This window comes from Notothenia rossii (genome assembly GCF_949606895.1).
Source record: "Notothenia rossii genome assembly, chromosome: 4".
Taxonomy (NCBI): Eukaryota; Metazoa; Chordata; class Actinopteri; order Perciformes; family Nototheniidae; genus Notothenia; species Notothenia rossii.
The window spans coordinates 76,929,046-76,954,332 of record NC_136902.1 but is presented as its reverse complement, the minus strand read 5'-3'; the positions used below and the strand labels follow the sequence as shown (position 1 = coordinate 76,954,332).

General features: G+C 42.6%; 1 protein-coding gene across 3 annotated transcripts in view; it reads right to left on the bottom strand.

The window, feature by feature from the left end:
- The window catches only part of sipa1l3 (signal-induced proliferation-associated 1 like 3), a 70,449-nt gene that overhangs the window by 15,420 nt on the left and 29,742 nt on the right, over nucleotides 1–25,287 (bottom strand). For all 3 annotated transcript variants that reach the window (XM_079676584.1, XM_079676582.1, XM_079676583.1), the window contains exons 2-8: nucleotides 18,479–18,566; nucleotides 9,353–10,085; nucleotides 7,673–8,654; nucleotides 5,222–5,352; nucleotides 2,929–3,117; nucleotides 2,222–2,396; nucleotides 1,146–1,249 (exon numbers count right to left, since the gene is read on the bottom strand). In XM_079676584.1, the coding sequence (XP_079532710.1) occupies nucleotides 1,146–1,249; nucleotides 2,222–2,396; nucleotides 2,929–3,117; nucleotides 5,222–5,352; nucleotides 7,673–8,654; nucleotides 9,353–9,847 (2,076 nt within the window). In that variant the 5' untranslated portion in view covers nucleotides 9,848–10,085; nucleotides 18,479–18,566. The remainder of the gene's footprint in view (nucleotides 1–1,145; nucleotides 1,250–2,221; nucleotides 2,397–2,928; nucleotides 3,118–5,221; nucleotides 5,353–7,672; nucleotides 8,655–9,352; nucleotides 10,086–18,478; nucleotides 18,567–25,287) is intronic.

Here is a 25,287-nt window from a genome sequence, read left to right as displayed (position 1 = left end):
CATCCATCACTCAGACTCAGACTGGAAGTTGTGGTCAATGTCGTTACAAACATGAAGTGTTATTGCTAGAATGCATTTGTTTTGAGCATCAATTCGGAATACAACTAGTCAAATGGTATTAGCTGAACATTTCATCATATACAAGATGAGTGTGCAGGCTGTGCTTGCGCTCTTCTTTCCCTCTCGTGAATTTAAAAAGCCACAGTATTTATATTCTTAATTCAACCCGTACGCCTCCGTTTATCTACTGCAAGTCATTTTAATATCAGATGCTGCCACCTACAGGCTCATCTGATACAGTAACACTCCTCTCTGCTGCAGCCCCCTCAACCTCTGGATGGAGATATTGTGCCATTTATAAAACTGCACTTTCTGGTTTAAGAGTTGGAAGTAATGGGAACTATTCAAACACCTTTAATCAACTTCATTCAACATTACTCGTTTACTCAAAATGTACAAGATGTTCAACTGGATGATGGAAATGGTTATAGGAAACAATAGATTGCTGTGGGCATGGTAATAAAGTATATCAAAATATAAGGCATTTGAACTTCTCCATAGCCTTCACCACGGACACATTGTACAGTAATCCTTACACTCACAAGGCCTGTCTGAACACATGTTTCTACCCGTGTGAGCCTCTCACGCAAACACTCATGCAAACTATAAAAGATAGCCACACGCAAATGTTATGTTACACACAGGTAGGTCACTGACATAGCCCAGGCTGAAAAGCACCCAGGAGAACACTTGTGAAAGCAGCTTTATTTAAAGAAGTGAAAAGAGAAGAGGGAGAACATAAAAACTCTTCACTACTGAACCCCACCCTGTTCGGATCCCGTTAAAGAATGAGAGGCAGAGTGAGAGAGGCCAAAATATAAAAGCGTAAGAGAGGACAGAAAAGAACAAAAACTATAAAAACGGGAGAGGCTTAATGAAAGAGGGAGAAAGAGACTCTAAATGAAGATGGTGACACAAGTCACAAGTTTCCACTTTATGAATTCTTGCTGTTGGTTTACGACAGAAGAGGCTGTAACCAACAACCATGGACAGTCACCGGTTGAAAAGGAAAGAAAAGTGGTGGTTTAATTTTCGAGCTGTACGCATCAAAGCATGGCGGCCTGAGAGACAACCAAAGCTCTTACCTGCTGTGGGTTGTTGGGCATGTAGGGCAGCATGGTGGACACATGGAACATGACCTCGTAGCCTTGATAGGTGGTGTACAGCGAGTGGGTGCCCGTAGAGTCCGCTGGGCAAAGAAATGTTCATTTTTCATGTCAGACATCATACTGCAGATGAGTCCAAACACTTTATGGTTCAAACAGATGTTTTTCTAGGGATCAAAATACTTCAAAGACTGGCATTGTAATTAAACTGGCATCAGGACACTTGCATAGAAGACATACAAGAAATAACGTGGCTGGCTTCTTACATCTTATAAAAGTAATGGGATCTCTACTATTGGTGTCGTATATAGAAATGTTCCGTGCGGCTTTATTCAGACATAAAAGGACTGTTCTTTCTGTGGTTACAATGAAACACAATGCTTGTGAGAGAACAGGTCTCTCTGTGAAAGAACAACCAACAACTTGGGGCCTCTGTTCTCTTTGGGAAAATATGTTTATTGTTTCTCTTTAGTGAATCTCCTCATGCATTGAATGTAGCTGCCTATATTATAATGCTTGACAGTGAACAAGCTATACACAGTATGATGAGACATTTATATGTCTATCATGTATTTTGTATTTGCTCAAATGTCTTAGCTTAAGTACTTTGCTGTATATTTACTACATGGATGAAAGTAAAAAAAAAGAAAATGGGCTTGTTCATGTTGTTTCATTATCAACTTAAAAGATACAAATGATCTAAGAGATGATCTATGAGATGGTAATTAAATAAGAAATCTATTACAGTGAACTTAACATGGTGTATATCTTTAACCCTGTGCTGCTGCAGCCGTCAATACAACAGCATTTCATTAAAAAAGTGAATTAAATTACTTTTTTACTTTATTCTTAATTATTTTTTAAAGGAAAAATGTTAATGGCAACATATATGTTCATTTATACATTTTTATTTCCTTTTGTAAAGTGAGAAAGTAAGATTGACAGATTGCCCTTTTCTTTTTTCAAACGTCTCCGGTGTCTAATGACCAACATGGGAATTAAAACACCTAATATATGGGACGTAGAGCATGAGCGGGGCTCTCATGCAGACTCACTCTTTGTGTCGAGCTGTGCTGCGTATTTGCTGAAGTCTTTGAGGAGCACCTGCTCCCCCAGCAGCTCCAGGAAGGCAGAGAAGGCGGGCGACGCCTCCTCGTTGTTGTACATCTCCTCCTCTGTGCTCTGGCCCGCTCGGCACAGCAGAACACCCACCTTGTGCTTCTGACTCAACTACAGGAAGGAGATACAATTACCATCACACAAACAAACAGCTGGACCGCTACAGTGGGAACATCTGACATGCTTCTAATGCAACTTAATGTCAAAGTACGTAAGATTTATTTCTGGATACACTAGAACACTGAGTAACACTTTATCGTTTACACCCTTACAAATAAAAACAAGCTGATAGCCGGGCAGAAATACCTCCACCTTGAACTTCAGCCTCCATTAAAGAAAAGGTGAGATAACATGGTTAAACATTAAAGCTTTTAGGGTTACAGTCACGCTCAAACATATTACGCCCTGCTCCACTCAGCTTTAGCTGCTGATTTCATACTTTGCACCAACGCTTAATCAGTGATACAGATTTCAGACCCTTTTATACAACTTATCTGAGCACATATTAAGTGTGTCATATGTTTTCCTTATGCTGTCATTTACGCCACCCTGACTTAGTCTGTGTTTAATGAAAGCAGTTTCAACCTTCAAGTTTTATCACACAAGCTTAGCAATCAGTGGCAAGTACAGACACATAACCCACCCCCTGTTCGTCCAGTTTAAGGAGCTGCTCTGTGACTTTGGGTGTGCTGAGCGCCAGCCTCAGACAGGAGATGTTGAGCTCCGGGACAACCTGCTCCAGGACCTCCTTGAGCAACAGACCCCGCACTGTGCCGTGCTTCCCCGTTGTCGCCACAGAATCCTCTAAAATGGAGCCTCGCAGGGTTACAAGCTGAATGAAGGGAAATAAAATAAAAAGACATTTACCTCTTTCCTGTCTTAGGAACAGAATGCATGCTGACCCACTTACTTATTAACGACACTTTTTCCACTTATTCTTCAATCGTTTTTTAAGTATAAATATTTTGCTTGGTAACATACTTTTTTTAACATTATTTATTTATTCGTTTTTATTTCTTTTTTGTTTTCTTTGATGGTATGGGTAAACAGGCTTCTTGTTTTGTGTATATATTTTATTTTTACATTTATTTTCTACTATTATTACATTTTGTGTCAATTATGACCAGCTATGTTTTCTACTTCTAAAACACAACATAGGTAGGGTAAAAAATAAAATAAACAACAACAGGTAGGACTGAGAAAGCGTGGACAAACAGAAACAAAAGAAAGACACAGGAGAACATTTGTAGAAATGTTATTGAAACAAAGATAGGGGGTCAGAGGTCAGGCTCAGCTACAGAACAACGCCTCTGGAAAATGGAGAGGTGGATGATAAGCAGCCTGAGGTAGCCTGAAGAGGGTCCATCAGATGAGGGGTGGTCCCACTTCTCATAATAGTTGTCTGCTGGCTTGAAGCTACACTCTTTGTCTCTGTCCGAGACACATTCTCACACACACACACACACACACACACACACACACACACACACACACACACACACACACACACACACACACACACACACACACACACACACACACACACACACACACACACACACACACACACACACACACACACACACACACACACACACACACACACACACACACACACACACACACACACACACACACACTCACACACTCACACACACACACACACACACCACAGGGAAATAAAACCTGAATGACGTGCGTCTAAAGTTATGGAGCTTTCGTTTCAGCTCGTCGGCTTCTGAGCGACAGTGGGTGAGTGACCGCTGAGCGGGCTGCGTGTATAAATGTGTGATGGAGTCAGAAAGAGGATGTCTATCCACCTTGCTGCGTCAGCACTGCTGCACAGAATTGAATGACAGACTTGGGGGAAAGGATATTTGAGAGCAGCTGCGGCTACAGAGAATAAAGTCTGCAATCAATCTCTTTTTTCCTCTGTGTGGGAACAGTAGGCGCTGGTGAGCTGGCTGGGTCTGTTAGCTCTGCTCTGTGTACTTAGGTGGCGGAGTAGCTCCTTTGTTGTGCGAGAGCTAAGGTGATGAGGCCAGGCAGCCATGTAATCCAGCTACAACAACACAGAGCCAGAGGAAGAACCAGAAGCTAACTTTGCTGCGTGTTTGAGGGACTTTGCTACGCAGGTGTTTATCATTTAGAAAAGGCAAACAAAATATTAAAACAGATTCCGGTAATGCCATCCATAACAAGAAAAAAGAAAAAAGTTGAATTGATTACGCTAGTGGCAGCAACTATAGAATATTTTCATTGCATATTAATTGAGTATCTATTTGGATGTGTCGATAAGTCCTTTTGGTTTAAATAAATGGCAAAAAATGTTAATGGAAGGAAACCAGAGAACTTATATGTTTTTAAAGGCACCCTGTACATTATACCAGGAAGTAGAGGCAACCATTTTTGCCTAGTTAGGTTCCGTCAGTAGTAATAATCATGTGGCATATTGATTCCACAAATAAACCCCAAAAGAGCTGAATCAAGACTTGGTGCTCTGGGAGTAAGAGTGAAGTAAATGAAGACGCATTTATAGCCTTCAGACATTTTTGAGTGAGATTCTTAGTTCATTCTCGATGATCACTAGCCTCTAACTTAACACATTATGAGTATTTCAGCCATCAAAAATGGAAAAGACGCAGTGTGTTCTCAATGCAGCCAAACTCTTTAGCCACAGCAGCCGGTGTTTGGTTTGGCTTTGCTGCACTGAGACTGGGCAGGTGGAATTTTCCACTGGCAGAGCCGAGAGCGGGGATGAGGGGGTGAAGGGGGAGGTTAACACAAGGGCAGAGAGGGTAGGGAGAGCTACAGGTAGGAACACAAAGGGAGGTAAATGAAAGTAGGTAATTAACTCGAGTGTGCACACTCATACTGACTCATCAATGTCTCATCACTCTGAAATCTTCAAAACAAACACACGCAGATCTTCATACCTCGCTGGTTCTGACGATGATGCGGTACTGGTACTGGTCTTTCAGGTCTTTGGTGTCATCCAATTTCTCCCTGCGGATGCTCACAGCCACGGCGCCCATCTTATCGTCTGCCCCAAAGTAGTTTGAATGCTCTGGTGAAGGACAAGGAGAGATGGTAAGCAACTTTTGCAAAAATACCAAAATGTACATGTTTTAGCTTCTAAATGTGAATATTTACTGGTTTTATCACTCTTTGAAAACAGTAAACTGAAAGGGTTTTAGACTATGTTTAACAAAACAAAATAATTCAATATGTCAACCAAAAATAGCATACATTTTGTATGAAACAAAGAATGGGTGAAACACATGATAAACATATCCACATTCTCCAATGATAAACTATTCATGATTAACTCATATTTTGATTACATAGTTGAAATAGATTATCTAGGGCAGCTGATCATCAACTCGGTCTCTGGGAAACCATTTTGTTTTTTATTTGCTTACCATTTTCTGACATTTAGAGACCAAAAATAAATCATCCACAAAACCATTGTTTTAATCTAAAACAATGGTTCTTCTAAAAATATTTACGTGGTGCTTAAAAATCAGCTGTACAAAAACATATGATTTAAATATTTAAGAGAACTAAAAAGAGATAGAAAAAAGAAGAGTTTTAGAGAGAGAGGTTGGCAGGAAATATCAGAGGGTGTGTGTAGCAGGACAGGACTTAGACAATGACATCTAGTAATCAATACCTATGTAATTGAACAATCCATTCTAGTTACCAGGAGAACTGTTACTTGCTACTCAAGAAAGGTGAAGATTAAATGGTGTGTGGTTATAGAAATGCTGGAAATGTTTCTGCTGTCGATGTGCAGGAGCTTAACGTTAATGAAATACAATTAAAATGTGTATTTAACAATAAGGCTCTAAAGAAACAAATGTTTCCTCCAGTGTCATAAGTCGCCAATTAACATTCTGTGGCGTGTTTCCCGTGTTGGCACATAACATATTTATTCATTAAGAGGCTGAAACAAAGCTATCGGCGCACTTCACGAGCATCTTGCATGTCCTCCTCTAAAGCTCCAAAGCTAAGCCGGGGATATGCCAAAGCCGCAGGCAGTGTGGGAGTCGAAAGGCAAATACTGCAGACACTCAGGGAGACATCTAGGTTGACAAGTATTCCTCCTCTATCCCCCGTCTTACTGGAATGAACCAGTACAAGTTCGGAGACTCAGGCCTGCTTAGCTCCCATGCCATGTCCTATGGTGGAAATGTCAGCTTTTTGATGAGGCTTTCTGACACAGCACAGCACAGAAAAACACACACACACACACACACGTTGTGGGGGACAGCTTAGTATGAACCGAGTCAGCAGATGAACATATTTTTGGAATGATAACCTTTATCTGTGTGGCTGCAGGCCTGTCTCACACACGCTTGCTTGCACACATGTGCTCCTCACAGCATCTGTCACTAATTAGGGTGCAGCAGATGATGCTTGCCAAGAGGAAGTTCCATCCACAGCGTCTGAAAAGGTGATGTTGACAAGAAGTGCCCACAAACAAGCGGCTGTACAAAGAATTGGGCACACATCACACACACACCTTTCCTCTCTGGAAGTTAGGCGTTACTTCTGACACTGAAAACCACATGTAAAACAAAGCCGACCAGGTTAAATGCCAGAGAACGTGAAGAGAGGCAGGTGAGGTATCATCAACAGTCCAGTTGCAGGTACATGTGTAATCAATTCTGGGAGCGTTGCCAGGTTGGCCCACGCTCCTCTGCTCACTCAGGCCCAGCTGGATATTAACAGCTGCAGGAGGAGATGTGGGGAATGGCACCGAGAAACAACCTCTGCACTGTCTAATTCCAACAGTCCAATGGAAATGAGGGAAAATGGGATTTATATAAAGCAGAGGCACTAAAATAACCCTGGCGATAATCTTTCATTATGATTCAAGCTGCCAATGACTAATACACAGAGCTCCCAGGTCTCTATGAATTGCTGGTATATATTTTTTATTTATTTAACTAATAATTTCGTGTATAACATTTCTGAAAATAGTGAAAATCTTCATCATCTCAGAGCCCAAGGAAACGTCCAGATGGCTCATTCATCTCTAGGTTACTCGTGGCATGGGATTGATTCATACTACTTGTCCTAATGGCTTTTTAGGTTTTAGGAAAAGAGTTGAGTTGCTTTCTTTGGAAAGGTGTAATGAAAATGAACTTGTCCTAGTTGAGAATGAATGCTGTTCATTCCTATTATTATTTACTTCTAATAAAATAACACATGTATAACAGCTAGCACAGTTAAACAAAATGTATGTTGAAATACTACAAACCATAACCGTGTATAATCAGTTTTACACTCAGGGATTTTGATTCTTGTGATGAGCTTGCATCAACAATCAATGAATATGAATTGCTATTATTTGCGTTATCGATGATGTTTATCAGTGTTACCTTTCCCATGGAAGTAGTCTCTGTAGTAACGGGCCCCCAGGTCTACATGCTCGATGCCGTACAGTTTCAGTCTGTCCAGCCTGGTCACCTGCTGTTCAATAGGCACCTCGAGCACCGACAAGCTGGCGTTGCTCCTCCTCAGCCAGCCCCTCCCCCCGTCTCCTCCTCTGTCCCGCTCTGCTGAAGAGCTCAGGAAGCTGATGTTGCGCTCACCGTGGCCCCCGGTCTCGTTGAGAAAGTGGGGGCAGCAAAGGAGCAGGTGGCTCGAGCTGTGGGCACCTGGAGGCCCATCCAGGGGGTCCATGCCCAGGGAGGGGGTCATGGAGCCGGGGTCCAGGCTCAGGGTCAGATCCTCTATGCTGGAGTAAACCGGCTCGTTCACGCTCTGCCCCGGGGACTTGGAGACGGACAGGGACACTGATGCAGCTGAGGCCCCCGTGGCGGTGTTCCTCCTCTGGGCGGCGTACCCCCGCTGAGCCGCCGCCTCGTGGAAGTCAAACAGGATGCTCTGAGCGTCAAAGTGGACAAAAGTCTTGGGGCACACCCACGGTTTGTAGGAGGGGTCAGAAGCAGCCCGGCCCCCCCCGTCCTCATTAGTCTCTCCCTTCCCTCCGTCCAGCTCACCTCGACTTGAGCTCCGAAGTTTCCTGAACAAAGAGGAGGTGCCCAGCGACGACTCTGTGCCCCCGCTTTTCTTCCTCACTCTCTCAGCTCCGTCCTTCCTTCCCGTCCCTCTGTCCTCCCCACCTGTGGGACCAGGTGAGGGAGCGGAGGGAAGGGGTGCGCTTGGTTGCGACTCTGGAGCTCCCAGAAGCTCTCCGAGTCGTACGGGTGCAGAGCTGCGCTGGTCGGGCCTCTCCTGGTGGAACTGAGTCAGCATGTCGAAGAAACTCTGCTCAGGGATGCCCTGGATGTCGATGGAGGAGGTGCTGCCGTACTCTCTGAACATGCTCCCCATCCCGCCACCTCCACGGACCTCCACCTAAAAAGAATAAAAAGGTAGGAAGTTTTAGTGCCATCAGTATATCAGATTTTACTACTAATTATCCTGGCCAACAGAATCCAAGATATAATTGCAATATCTATACAAATTTCGATTAGGGTTATTGTTAACATTCCCCTAAATCTACGGTGACATATCATTGGATTCAAAACAATACTGAGGGTGCTTTTACACGATGCCTGCTCGATGGTTTAAAAAAAAAAAAATCACGGGTTTTTATAATAGCAAATATGTATATTTAACATGAATTTAAAAGCAGTTAACTGGGCCATGAACTGCCATTGAAGCTAGCTGTGAGATCATCTGGTATGTACATCACCACAGAGAACAGAAGAATGAAACAGAGGAAAGTAGTGAACCACACATGAACTATGCCCCTCTAATGGTTAGGTACAACATACCTCTTTTTCTTTAATCATTATTTCTGCCTTTTTGTCATGACACATAACATGAGGTGGAGTTGCATTCTGGATTATGATTACTTATAATAATCTTGTTACTTCTTGTTCAGTTCTTTGTGACAGCACACAAACTAATTGCAGAAAAGTGCCGCATGACAGTCAGTGCAGTGTGTGGTTTCTCACTGTGGGTCAAAGCAGCTCCTTGTCATGCTGTGAATAGAGCAGCATGCCAGTTCACTGTGGTGTGAATAGAGCGGCTGGAGCTCCAACACTCACCTCATTTTCGTCCTGTTCGCTCAGCGTCACTTCGCTGTTGGAGCGCTGTCTCAGTGGAGGGAACACTCTCAGGCTATAATGTGGATTTCTTTCAACACCGAACCCTCCACCTCTGAACTCCACGTCCTTAGACCGTCTCCGTGGTAGCCTGGCGACTCCTCCCCGCACCAGCCCCATGTCAGATGACAAACCTGAAGAGTAAAAAGTGGAGCAGTCGTCTCCGTAGCGAAGGTTGCTAATTTGCCCGTTTTCAAGTAGCGACTCCCTGGAATGTGCGCGGCGTGGCGGCCATTCTGCAATCCGTGCCCGAACACCCATTTTGGGCACGGAGATGCGCGGTAACATGGCCGGGTCGCAGGGGCCAAGTGCCGGGTGGCCATTGGGGGTGTGACGAAAGGGAGTGTGCTGCATAAAACCTCCTCCTCCTCCTCCTCCTCCTCCATCCAGGAGGTCGGAGGAGGTGCAGGTCACCCCTCTGTCTCGGTAGCTGTTCATGGCGCCCCAGGAGAGCTCAGGGCAGAGATGCAGGGGGTTGGCATCCCATGGTATGAGGTGTGCAGGGAAAGAGGGAGAGGGGTGGCCCCACACACACTCGGCTGATGGTGCTACGGCCTCCAGCTCCAAAAAACATTGCTTTCAACCGGCACGGTGGGAATCACTTCACTAGTCCAGTGAGGACCAGTTTGAGTCCGGAACACTCGTCGTCTTCTGCTGCTTTCCGTCTGATGCAGATCTGAAAACAAAAGAGAAAAAGTATTACAATAAATCTGCTTGGAAACAATTTGCATCGTTGGAAACACAGAGATTATGTGACCCACATTTTTCTCCACAGGCGCAAAGCAAAACTGAATGCTGAATTTAGAAGAGAGCGAGTCACTCAACTGTAAAACAATGTGAGACTGATAAGACAGGGAGAGGGAGGGAGAGAGAGAGAGAATAAGGTGAGGGGATATGACAGAGGATTTCTTCCATTGAGGCTAATCTTCAGGAGGCTGACAAGGGATATTATTATCACACACCCAGTGCACGTGGTGCGCTCACACACAAACACTCATATACCCAGAGGACATGAAGGCTGAGGCCGCTCGGCTGCAGATTAAAACCACTGAAACACTCCAGCTAATATAATCCCACTCAAAAGTAATCCAGATGCAAAGAGAACATTTGAACATGTCAGCGCTGTAGCATATTTTCTTAGACATGAGTCTGATTGTGGGCTGCATTTGTCTAAGACAGAAGCTACTCTTTTCAATACGTATTACAGCGAGAAGCCAAACCACAAACAGCTTTGAGAGATGAGTCGGGACTGCAGTAGAGACAGAAAAGGGCGAAGGCACAAAGTGACCCAACAGATGGAGTGGTGAGGTGGGGTGAATCCAGAAATAGTGTGACGGAGTGGAGAAAGAGCAAGGAAGAGAGCGGTACATTGCTCAGTGAACCGCAGCAGCGTGCTTTAATATGACAGTCACCCCGCATCAAGTCTTAAAAACCCACCAGCCGAGTGAGTTTCTTGTTCACTCAGAAGCAACTTGTGTCTCTACCGAAGTTAAATGTGATGATTTCTACAGGCATTCCTGTCTTCACTGCACGGCTATAGAAGATAGTGTCAGTGATTTGGTTTAAAAGGCTTAACGTTAACTGGTGATTCACTCATAAAGTTCCCGGAAGTCTGGACAAAAGTTTTATTACATGTTGGGCTGTGAATGTTGCAGTTGTTGAGTGACCGGCTAAGAATTCATATCGGAGATTATGACGATGAGGTTATGAATGCACTGGATGGACCACATTGTGAAGTCAGCAAGCAATGACAATATGCTGGCAGTGATTCACATGCAAACATGAACAAGAGCCTCATACATCAAGAACACTTTATCTGTGTGGTGAAGTCTCACTGTTAAATGTAAGACATTTAATACCAAATAAAATGCTATTTAATATCTGTTTCACAATGATACTGTAGAAAGTCTAAGGGAAAACCAGTGGGGATGAAATGTAATAGTATTCATTATTATCATATCACATGTTTTTGAGAGCAGTGTTTCATAATTTCTAATGATACAATCAATAAATGAATGCTACTTAAATCCAGTTAAGTGTCAACAAGCTTCATCAAACCTTCATTTTCACTGCTAGCACCTGAATCAAAGGGGTAGTCTAAAAAATAAGGTCATTTTTGGAGCTAAATTCAAACCTTTTAAAAACTCAACATGACACGTGGAAAACATGATGACAGTCTGTGGGGTGTTCAGATGTTTTGGAGCCTTGGCTAAATGTCTAAAATGTAAATTGTCTACCCATCTAATCAAATATTATTTTCCTCTCTCGAGTGTCTGTTTAATCTCATTCTCTATTGAGCTCTTCATTCATGGGTTTAAGCTTTTTATCATAAATCTCTCCTCAGACTGCCAAAGTCATTGAACACTACTTGAGAGGGTAAACGCACATCATCTGCATTTCTTTTTTTTGGCTCCTGTTGACCATTTCATTTATCATCATCTATGAAACCTTCCTTATATTCTTTGTTCAAACTGTTTGTCTTCACCACAACTTGTGATACTACCACACTTGCTGCCGATGTAAGCAGTTTTTCGTCCGTATGTTCAACGTTTATTTAGTTAGCCAATGACCTTTCACAACTATGAAAGCCTGTCCAGTGATTAATGCTACACTAGCAGTAACATGTTTACTCCTCAGACAAAGGCTTTCAGGAATTCAATTGTATGATTCAACCTCAAGCAAAAACACACACCCACAATGTTTAATTGCATAATCATCCTGACTCCCATCTCAACACATTAAAATCAAAACACTTTCACCTATGCTGCTATTTACTGGCATTTCAAAACACTGACTGTTTGCAGTAACTTCAATAGCCTGCAGAAAGCACATATTAGACATCTCTACGTGAGAACAAATCTTTGCTCATCTCTCTCTAGCTGCCTGAGCTTTTGTGAAGTCTACAGAAGTCGTCTCCTGGGTGGACTATCTCGTTATGAAGTCTAATTAGCATAACGTCGAGCTTTTCATTGTGTCAAAGCAGCGCACAGTGGTTTGTGTGTGTTTTACACAACGTCTTTTATGAGTCCTTGCTGAATTCATTTTCTGGCTTCAAGACTGCATTACTCATCACTCATACTTGCACACAAACTCAGTTCACAGCAAACAAAATCCCCCTATCGTCTCACAGCAACACAAATGTATCATGTCTTTGTTTTTGGAGAACCACAGGCGCGTTAGGGCCAAAGGCTCCTGCTCTGATCATGCTTCCTGACAGAGTCTTTCCTCTTCCTGTGATCCACTATCAGGCCCAATCCCAGATTACCCGGCCCCAGCTGCAGAGCCGCAGAATGGCTTCATTATGTGTCTGAGGTTCCTGAAGAGAGAGAGAGAGAGTGGGCTGATCTCTACCAGGGACTTCTGTCAGCACACAGCCCATCAGAGAGAAATATACCTGACTACTCTAACAGCCAAAGAGCGATAGATGTAGACACTATCTGACAAGGTTAACAGCAATAGATGAAGTTAAAGAGGTTGAAAAGAAGAACAGTAGGGATTTTCTGCAATGACAAATCCACCACTGTGTGCCTAATGTATCCATATTATGCATATATTATATATATGCATAGAAGTTCATTATTGCCATTATGGGTGACAAGTATTCTCAATTCAAGGTGTCATTTTTTTCAGATCTTTCAACCACATCTAACTGCCTTCATCATCAAATGAAGCTCCCACACTAACTGGTATGTGGGAAGAAAGATAAAATCCCCCTATTTTTAAACCCCTCGAAAAGGATCAGTCACACATTAAGTGTAGAAACTTATATCATAACAACTGTACCGTTAGATACACCGTTTTATTTTTAAAATATTTAAATAGAAATTAACAGCTCCAATACAATAGGACAATTTCTAAATATCGGCAGTACGTATAAGGCCGTATCCACTCGAAGACCTAATCCATTGTTGAGTAAGAGAACTAGGGCTGTGCGATATATTGAAATTCTATTGTCACTGTGATACCAACGTTTGTGGTAAACGTATCTCAAATACTGCTTGAGCTGCAATAATGGTAGTTTATTCCATGCACCATGCATTCACACTCTACATGTTCATACTGTATATGTGGCCCTTCTTCTCTAGATTGTTGCCCACATGTAGAAGTCACGCTGGAGTGGTAAAGCTAACAGACTGTCTTGATGGGTGAAGGGAGAGAGACTCACATGGAAATGTGGGGGTTGAAAAAACAGAGGAAGAACTCGTATAATAAGAACAGCACGTCTGTTATTTTCAAGTCTTTTGGTTCCAAGAAAGATGAAGTTGAACAAACACAGGTTTTATGAGTCATGCCGAACATGTGTGGCAACCATCAGAGGTAACAGGAGTACCTGCAGCCTCTGAGATGTGCAGCGCCAGAGCACAGTGCTGTTTACGCATGGCCTGCCACTGTTTACCTTGATTAGATCTGCTGAAAACGACAGCTGCTGCTACCGTACAGCCACTCCGAACTCTACACACATCTGATGCTCCGTTATTACTTCATATTTGGCTTTTTGATGAAGACGTCTGGTCACCAGGGCGCATCACAGCGTCTTTCTGACTTGAGAAAGTTGAATCTGAACGATGTGTGCAATGTTAACAGTAGACTTGCGCACATATTAACAAGTGTGCCCCTTGTGTGAACTGTGTAATGTTTTTAATATTTATTTATTTCAATTATCCAGGAAGTATGGATGTTTTTGTTTATGATAACAGAAAATGATCAGTTTTTTTTTTGCACAAGTGATCATTAAATAAGAAAAAAAAAACACCATGTTGCTTTAATACAAATAATGCACCTACTTTTTTTCAGTTTCACAATGACCTTTGACCACTAATATTTCATGATTTTATCCTTGAAGACAAGTCAACATGAGGGCTACATTTGAAGAAATTCCCTCAGCTTTCTGGATATATCACGTTCGTGAATAGCGGCACAAAATATAAAAAGATCAAGTAAAAGAAAACTGAAAGAATCCCGTGAGAAGAAATAATTAATCTCCATCAAATACAGTAAGAATTGAGCAGGATCGCACATCTTTGGCTCAGACTTCAAGTGCAGACGTGTAATGACTTTTAATTGCTCGCATACAGTAATTACTCAGCTCTGGGATGCACCTCCCCTGTTTTGATTCTCCCCGTCTATCCCATTCATGATCTTTCCCGCTTCTCCCTCAACACCCGCCCCGACTTGCTCTGCACGATGCACACTTGGCTCGGCACCACAAACACACACGGAGGCTGGTAATTGCTCTGGTTAGATGGTAGTAATGACAGAGTTAGCAGAGGAGTACAGCTTCCAGAGGAATGAGTGTGTGTGGAGGAGGTGCCTACTGACGCTGCTGGTGGTATGTCATCCAGGCAGACCTGAGATCAGCCTGGAGAGCTTCTCACAAATGCATATTCGATATCAGAGACGATGAGAGACGGTACGTTTCTGTCTCTGCTGCTGCCAAAACAAATAGCAACCTAATTATTTGGGAGTGACGATGGGATGTATGGCAGCAAGCAAGTGAGAAGCTGTTCGGGCAACGACCAAAGGCTTCTACAAATCTGTGATTATCTAAATGATTCAATGATAAGGAAGACGTAAACTGCTGGCATTGTGGCAAGACAAAATGCGTTTTTTGAAAACAGTAACAACTCCCCAGACATCAAACAACAGCAGCAGTTACTGTAAGTATTTAAATTAAGCAAACGATGCCAGAGCGAGCTAGATTATGGGCTGGTTTGAAGAGCAGATGGTGGTACATATGACTGGCAGATGGCAGACAGGAGCAGAGCCGAGCGCGACACGGTAACACAACACAATGCAGCGCTGCCAGGAAACACAACCAGCCTCGACACACCAAGATCACTGAAGGAGGGCAACGACCAGGAGGTGCCATCAGATCTGCACCAATGACTCATGTAGAAGATAAAGTTAAAGCAACTAGTATCTAGAGGTTATTAAATGACATGAGTACACATGAAAATACCCATAGGCGATGTTGGACGGTTTGAAAGATGTGTAGTGTTGGCAACGCAGTGCTTGTTTCTGTTTAATCGGCTAAAGGATATAAAAAGCTGACCTGCACACTAGAGATTTGACTTGGACCTACTTGACCCTTCCCTTCAAGCCACACACCTCGGTTGATCTTCCTGAGGTTTCTTACATTTTAGCTTTTGCATGGAAAATTATTAATATCATTGTCAGACAAAGGACAGCTGGTGTCGTATGCTTTTCAATTGTAAGGCTACTCGATGCAAAAGTGTTATATAAGTAACACTTGATTGGATTTGAAACCTTGAATATTTTATTACTGGGCCAAAATTCAAAGGACTTGGCCTTGGCTAAGAAGAGAAGATACTCTTAACAAAGGATTTTGAAAGGTTAAAGTCAGATCGTGTTTTCTCTAATACATAAAACCTGTCTTTTGTATTATAGATGCAACACATAGGAATCTTTAACTTAAATATGGCACACAAAAGAGACCTTTGTTACGAAGCCCTTCGACCTTATGGTGGACCGAAAAGACTAAAAACCGATTCTTCTTGAGACTACACACATTAGTGTGTATAAAGGAAGTGGTAGAGGTGATGTTGGTTTAGGGTTAGATCATTAGTGAGGGTCAGGGCCCGGATGTTTCACTGTGCTGCGGATTGGAGTAAAAGCTTATTGAGGAGCGGTTACAGGATGGCGGCGTGTGGCTGTCTGTTTATTCCTGATGTGATTGTAGAAGCAACCTACTTTTCCTTTTACAAATACAGATTTGATAAACAAATGTAATGTTGTGCTGGCGATACGAGCCGAATGGAGCTACAGCGCCCTTACATCACACTGGAACACTGCTATAAGAGAAATGTTTTCATTTTTTTCTATGGCAGAAAAACTTACTTTAAAGCAAAAAGAAAACGCAAAAAGAAAAACGGTAGTATCACAAATATGCATGCACGTCTATCTGCAGACAATCCTGGAGTGTGTCAGAGAAGCTGAAACCCTGAATAAACTCAACAGGAAACTCTGAAAACAACATTGCTATATCAGAACATTGTGCTGGAAGGAAATACACCTCTGACTCTGGTCTATATTGAGCTTCTAAGTGTGTTTGTTTTATCTGCAGGAGACATCCCTCTAAGACTTAACTAAACTACGGATCTTCCCTCGCCCTGCTTTCCTCCCGACTAATTTGCCTTCCCCAGTCTTTCCCTCCAGTCTCTCCCGACCCCGCTGTCATTGTCTCCACGGATCTCCGTCTACATTGTTTTGCTGAATCCCAATGATGTTCCTGGTGTCACTTCCATCTGCCTGTCTGTCTGTCACGCTGCCGTCCCACGACACTGAGACAGCTCCAGTTGAGGAAGAGGACCACACACACACACACACACACACACACACACACACACACACACACACACACACACACACACACACACACACACACACACACACACACACACACACACACACACACACACACACACACACACACACACACACACACACACACACACACACACACACACACACACACACACACACACACACACACACACACACACACACACACACACACACACACACACACACAACAATTTGCATGCAGCTGGAGGATCACGACTCGCAGCCCACCTCACCAGGCATCATCATTAACTGGTTTGGCTGCAGGGGATGAGAGGCGGTGAGAAAACCAAGAGAGGTGGAGGGTTTGAGGAGTTTGTTGATATTCAGATACTTAAAATGTTTACATTTCTCTGTTTGCCAATGAATATTAAAAAACAAACAATTATTTTAATCTTGGCAGAGACCTTTAGCATTTAAGAAGGTGAGATGCCAGCGTGGCGTTAGCTGCAGTGGATTCAGTGAGCTCCAGGACCTTCAGGACCCTCAGGTTTCATGAAACCAGGAGGTCTTGGGTAAAGGATGGCCCTTCTAACCTAAAGCAAATAGCTGTTAAACAAGCAACGTCACTGAATAATGTGAACCTATTATCTTTTTCTGTCTGTATTTCTGTATAGTATCATGACAAACACACTTTCTTTGTTTTATATATTTCAGGTTTTGTTGTATCCAAACAAAATAGTTGTATGAAGTCAACTGCTGATAGGATAATGTGATCAGAACATTTTTATTGACCACATGATTAATTACAAATTGAGAAACTATTTGCTTATTGTGTTTAACAGAATAAAGGTACGGAGTTGCATCCCATCACTGCTTACTTTCAGTATCAATGTTACTTATTGCCCTAAAAATATATTAATACATAAAGTAGTTTCTTATTGGTGACCCTTTCTAAAGATGTAACCCTTTATTCCCAGTGTTCTGTAAGCAAATCGCAGACTCCCCTATTCAATATTTTTATAAATATTACAGAAATAAAAGACAATAACAGCATTGAGTATTTCAGGTCTTTTGGCCAGCACCTTGACACTAAAGTTAAAGATAGCTACCGTTAGCCCAAGCATTCAGAAAAGAGGAAGGTCAAAGTGCTTCCTGAAGCCAATGAACAACAGTCCTGTAAATCGGAAGACTGCTGATAAGAAGTTCATGACAACATCCATCATTAATTTGCAGCAAGCCGTTATTCAGAGCATTGCATTGTGGGTGTCCCTGTTTCGAGGCTACTGTGGCAGATTGTTAGTGTAGCTCTCCTTCGAAGGCAGAGAGTATTTAACAGGTGACCTGCTATTTACAATCAGTACAAACTGTCAATGAGGAAGTGCTTTATCTGCAGAAAGCAGACGGTTCACCCCTACGCTGCAGAAAAATATCCAGGTCATCAAGTCAATTACCCTTTCATCAAGTCCTCTTTTCCTTTGACTAAACACTCGGCGTGAGGTGAGAATAAAGACGACACATTCACGTGTAAGTATAAGGAAAATGATCATACTTCTTACAGACATAGATAAATACAAATTGGAACCACATTGCTTACATCAAATGACACACACACACACACACACACACACACACACACACACACACACACACACACACACACACACACACACACACACACACACACACACACACACACACACACACACACACACACACACACACACACACACACACACACACACACACACACACACACACACACACCTTGTTCCGCCTTCAGCTGTGCAGAGTGCAGGTAAAGCAGGTGATGATGGACGTCACAGTGCAGGAAGGGAAGGCTCAGTATTTGTCTCTGTAGGAAAAAAGGAAACACATTTTAGATCTTGCTAAAAAAACACATCCAAGTCAGATCTTAGCTTTTCTGCCGGAAGGGTTTTGTATGAACATTTCATTTAATGAATGTGATTTTCTTACATGTTTATCAGTACACAGTTACCATATTATGATGTGTCGTTTTTGGTTTGTCACATCATCTGTGTGTGGCAGTAATAATTGTGTGTGTATGTGTGTGTGTTTCTGCAGAGCAGCTGTAATCAGTTCCACGCTCGTCAGATCATCCACACAGACAAAGACATGTCTATTGTTTGTCAAGAGTCTGAACAGAGATGCCTGAGGCGGTTTCCCTGTGCAGCGTCTGTACTGTAAACACGTTTGCATATACACACACAGGCCTTCACACACAAACACACAGGCTTGCACACATGCACACAAAGTCATGTAGGTTTTGCAGCATTTTGTCTCTGTAACAAACGGATGCTAGCTCAAATATTGCATAACAGAACAATGAATCCAAACAGCTTCCTCTGGACAAATAAAGAACCCTGAATCACACACATGATGGGTCACAACCTGCCTCCTTCTTCCAGCTCTTCTTGGATGGAAATACAGAGGAAGGTTGTAGGTAAGGTGAACGAGGCAGTGCACTCTCATTAGAGATCGAGGGGCCTACCAACGAATCGGGGGAGGGCTCTTCAAATACAAGTAGGACATGAAAAGAGGGGTGAAGTGGGGCCAAAGATGGGGGGAGGTCGGGAATCAGCAGACATAATGTCCTGAGGGGGAGGCCCATTACTGTCTGACAAATACAGTTCCAATCAATACTGATCAATCAGGGTCCACTTACCCTGCCACGGGAAGAATAATAACACTGTGTTTAGCTGATGGGGGGACAGGGGGGGATGGGGGTCAATGAGGATCGTGTGAGTCTATTTTACGATATAGCAAAGCATCAGTCCTTAAGTCAGCGGCGTCAGCATTGACTTAAGGCTCAGGCTTCACTCCACTGCCCTGAAAATGAAATTAAACTGTAAGTGAAAACTTCCCAACCACAGCCGATCTGGCCGCACAGACTTCAGCCTCAAAGTGAGTATACTAGGGCTTCTGTGTATAGGTAAACTACAGTGGGAATCCATTATCACACTTCCTCAAGGACACATATCACATTAGGGAAGTCAAATCCCATGGGAAGGCAAACACTCATTTGAAGCAAACTATTATTAACTCCTCATGAAAACTGAATCAACGTGCATATGCAAAATTGGTAGGTGCATTTGATAGGTATTGATAACTGATGTCTGATTGATCAGCGATAGGGTTTCACTAAATATGTATTCAGAGGATTTTGAAGGTCCAGGGACCCCTGAGGATGTAAGTATAATGTTGACAAGCTTCACTTTATGAAGGCACACTGTTTCCAAAACATCAGCCTGTTAAAATAAGTCTATCTGGTATGTCATGTGAAAGGGCTCCTCCTTTTGTTGGCTGGGTATTATACTTGTGTGTTCCATCAGAAACTTGACAAAAAATGAAGAGGTTGCCAAAGAAACCGGCTGTGTCACGCTATGTGCAAGAACTTCAAAGGGCAATAAACTGAATATGATTAAGAAGAAAACAATGTTCACAACTTGAGAGACTGGATCTCAAACTAAAGCAGACGGGCAGCTTGGCCAACCACTTAAGAAATTATGCATCAATAAAAAACAAATGTAAGATTTCATTGAAAACAATAGGTGAGGGTAATTTTGACGCATATTTTTTTGTCAATAATAGGTTTTGCAGGAAGCTGATAAGTGACTTACAACATCTTTGGCTAAGTGGTCAGAAGTGAGGGGACAAACACCAAACTAGCTGGTTAACCACACACGACAAAACGACTACCTTCAAACTGCCACAGTGATGAATCATCCACTCTGTGACACAGACTGAGCTTAAAATGTTTGGTGTGAGGATCAAAACGCATTACTGTTCCTGATGTACCTGCATCTAAAAATAATATCTAGAAGAGTCCTTTCAACCACATTAATGTGAAGGTATTGGATGTGTAAAAGCTTCCACAACTTGTCCACTGGGTCCACTGACTGCCTGATATTGCAGTACAGGTCTCAAAACTCACCACAGAACCAGTTTGACAGGGGAATCATGAACACCAGGATGAAGACAAACGACCTCTGTACATCTAAACTCCACCGAACCTTGACGTGGAGCAGTGGAGTGCAAAGAGCAGGGCTTAACTCAGAGCAGACGTCCACACCTGCCTGGTGGAAAGTCCATTTGTGTGACAGGTGAAGTCTTGAGCCCCGGCCCGTATATGGACTTCATATTCAGGCGTGGAGTCTCTGAATCCTGCCAGACAGAATAACTGTCAGACAGCCAGAGAACAGATGGCTTACTCTGTGTGTGTGTTATGTACATACAGCATGTTTTCAGCACTGTAGGACTATGAGATCAGCATAAATGACTGTACACTTAAATGAACTCAAATGCTTTAAGTAAAGATGTGAACAACATGAGGCTAACAGTGATTGGGATGAAGAGGGAGTCAGTGAGTGACTGTGTCTGTGTTATGTCCTGTTGTGATTAAGAAGGGATTACTGTCAGAAATGTGATGCATGAATATTTCAGAGTAATTGCTGTGTCAGTATTCACAGTACGCCTACTGAAGTATTATTTATACAGTGTGTTCACATCACAGACGGCTCATTTGAAGTCTTCAGTTCTGAGATCAATGCATGTTATAATATTTATTTATCCATATGTTATTTTGAACAGCTTATCCTTTAAAAAGGGTGGCCAGGGACTGGAGCTGATGTTTGAGCGTCAGTCAATCACATGCCATGTTGTCATATGAGTCAATCTAAAACATCCAGCTCCAAACTGGTTGTTAAAGTGGACCAGATGTTTTACTAACAACGTTTCAGTGTATGTCTAGAAAATATACATCAACTGATATAAATGAAAAACATGAATCTGTTTCAAAAGAAAATAAATGTGCAACTATTCTAATAATCAGTAAATTGTCAATTCCAAGCATCATGGCAGACTCCAAAGGGATCCAGTTTCTGAACTATAAGAATTGGCTGATTCATAATATTGTAATTTATTTTTTAGTATTAGACAAAAGATAGATAGATAGGTACTTTATTGATCCTAATGTGGGAACTTTTTGACAAGAAATGTAAAGATGTTGTCTTGTTTTATGGTAAAAAAAAAAAAAACACCAACCAACAATATTTGTATCTTCGATATTCAAGCTTTCAAACTTTAATTTAGACATTTTGCAGCCTAATGTCATTGTTTACAAGAATGTAAATCCATGACCTTTTTTATGCCTCAGCTTTCACATCATGACGGTCTGACACAGTTTCATTCCTCTGAATAATGTATGTTTGCATATATTCCTTACATATGATGCTGTTGTCTGGAGTGTATAATGAGAGGACTGGCAGCAGGAGAGGGAGGGAACCCCCTGCAGAGAGGGGTGGGCAGCCCCATTCACACTCCAACACTGGGAGGTGGGGACTGCCACACTTTCTTCCCTTTCACACTCCTGTTCCCCTGCATGCCCCTCCGCCTCCCCCCGTGATTCTAGCAACCTCATCTAATTCCAATTGCAATCGAATAAATGATCTTGTTTTTTTTCCTGACACGGCTCTGCCCCGCTGTGAAGGTCTTCATTCAGATTAAATAAAGATGGGGAGTGTCGCATGAGGGAAAACCAACAGGAACGCAGAATAAAACCAGGCAGTGTGCTCTGTACACGCCATGAATAAATCAAGGTCCAAGCTCCTCTGATCGATCAGTGACTGATCAATGAGCGGAGATTTATTATAAATATGAGAACGATCCGCCTTTATTCATATTCCAGTATGAACTTGCAAAGTAAGCATGCAGAGTTTGCATTATCTGATACACATCCAGTCAACAAACACCATGCTTACAGCTATCCATCAAAAGGCTGTAATCATTTGCTCAGAGAGCATTTGGGAAATAACTCGCAGCTAACTGTACATGTAGGCTTTTGTTTATTGATTATTACTTGCCAAGAAACTGATGATTGCACCATATTTACAATATTCCATCGAAGCTTCCTTGACACAAACAATAAACTGAAAATCATAAATGTCTCAGGACTGAGTGAAGTCCACTGGCTGCATGCTTTCACTCTGGGCAACATAAGAGTGATGAAGTCATATGCAATACACAGAGCGCCTTTCACCAAAAACCACTTGGAAAGGCTGCTGAAGCTGTTTGATCGCTATTTTGCTGCTGGTTGCCATAGGAACGGGAAGGTGCACCAGGAAAAAAGACACATGTAGGCGTCGGGCCGCCGGCAATCAGGGCAAACAACCCGAAGAGCCGTAAATAACAATAATATAATAATAACAAGACGCACTAATCCAGATCCCCTCCACACACACACACACACACACACACACACACACACACACACACACACACACACACACACACACACACACACACACACACACACACACACACACACACACACACACACACACACACACACACACACACACACACACACACACACACACACACACACACACACACACACACACACACACACACCACCCCCCCCCCCCCCCCCAGGAGCTTTTTACGGTTTATTTTACGTCTCTGTCCGCAATCATTCACACAACTGCCCTCAGATTTCTTCCTCCTCCCTCCTCCTCCCTGTGTCCTCTCGTCTCAACTCGCGACCACGTGCCATGCAGGCATCAAAGCAGTCAGCTCTGAACTCAGAGGGCTCAGGGCTGTAAAAGTGCACTCATCAGCAGACTTCCAGCATCTGTTACTTGTTTTTGTTTCCATAGCTTAATACAGCCTAGCTAATTTCTAGCATTTTTTATATATGGTTGTCTCACTCTATCTATGGTGAGCCATGTGCCAAGCTTCAGAGCGAACTAGGGACAGGCTTTTTTAATTACATCTGCAGAGCTTTGAACTGGGGACAGAGCAAGTCAGGGGGATTAGCAGAAGAGTTTGAAAAGGTACATTTAAGGGTACTTTATGGCGGGAATTGTATGGGTGAGGCCGCCACAAAACGCCCCCTTTGTCCAGAGACAGTTCCTGTAACTGAGAATAAAGAGAGTCCAGGCCTGCATGTTAGGTACATATAACAACTGAAAGGGGGAATTTGTCACAACAGTGCGCTTTTTCTCAACACAAACCCATTCTCCTGGCTCATCAAAGCATTACACCGGGCGTCAGGTGGCTGTGGATAGCCATCTAGATTTTGTCAGCTGTTGTTACCTGTAGCCCTGTTTGACTGACTGTCTAACAAACTGCATTCCTGCGCAGTGACATGCGGCTCAGAGCAGTCCAGCCCTTTCTGTTGAAATGAACACATCACTGACCTTTGATCAAAACTCAGGCCAGAGGGCACATTCCTGACAAGACTTGGAGGAAGTGAGTGGCAACGAGGCACTAAAACACCAAGTAATCATATCTTGGTCTTACATGATAAAAAACATTACGATTTATACCCATGCATAGGTTAAGATTTAACCCTAACCCTTAAGCTGTTCCTGTTTGGACTAATAAAGATACTTGGCTGGCCGCTCATAATGCACAAACAAGATGGACAATATGAAAACTACCACAATCATTCAGCTCTAATTCTGGCCTCAGCGTCTTTCCTCATGGTGTGCGATGTGACTGTGTGTGTGTGTGTGTGTGTGTGTGTGTGTGTGTGTGTGTGTGTGTGTGTGTGTGTGTGTGTGTGTGTGTGTGTGTGTGTGTGTGTGTGTGTGTGTGTGTGTGTGTGTGTGTGTGTGTGTGTGTGTGTGTGTGTGTGTGTGTGTATGTATATCGAGCGATGGGCCCTCGGGGTGACTTACACCGTCACAGCTGTTGCGGCTCCCACAGAGACGTCTCAGGGGTGAACAGCGGGCTACTGCTTCTACACACTGATTAACCCGAGGGGTGTGCACATGGAGCACTGAGGAAACAACTCGCACACACTCATTTACACACAGACTGAGGAGGGCTGCTTGTTTACTACAGCACTTAAGATAGTGTGGTATAGCTTAGCTCTAACATTCTTTAAATAATTTAGTAGTATTTATCTTTCGTGGGAAAGGATAATTTTCTAGGGATTGCTTTGTGTGTGTTCATACTCTGTGTTTTAGAATCAAGGACAGCCTCCCTCTTTGTCGACTAATTGGTTGTTTTTGCTTTTTAAATGATTATTAATGCTCATTTGAGGTGCATACATTAGCTTTTGTGTAGAAACTCAGTTTTGCAAATTACTGGTTTATCAAATAATCAATTAGTTATAGTGTTATTTGATTAAGTATTTATTTTTCAAAGGATAACCTTTCAAATAATGTATTTAATGAATGAAGGCTCATCTCTTAAATGGCTTAATAACTTTGCTACAGATCTAATGCAGATTCATTTCATCTCGCTATTGTGATTCAAAACACTAAAGCCTCACAACCATCCCAATGCTGAAACATGTTTGGTGTTCTGTGAACTTTCTTAACAAATACTACTATTATTACTGCTGCCAATACTAGAGTAATGGTCATTTGTTTTACATTGGGGTTAGTGTCACTGATGTATGACAATTTTTAGAGCAATTAAACATGCCATTACACCTCAAACCCTTTCCTATTTATCAGCAGATTTATTTGACAAAAGATACTTTAAAGGTAGTTTGAGAAACCGGCTCGAGATACACTTGGTGTTATATTCCATGGAATGCTCTT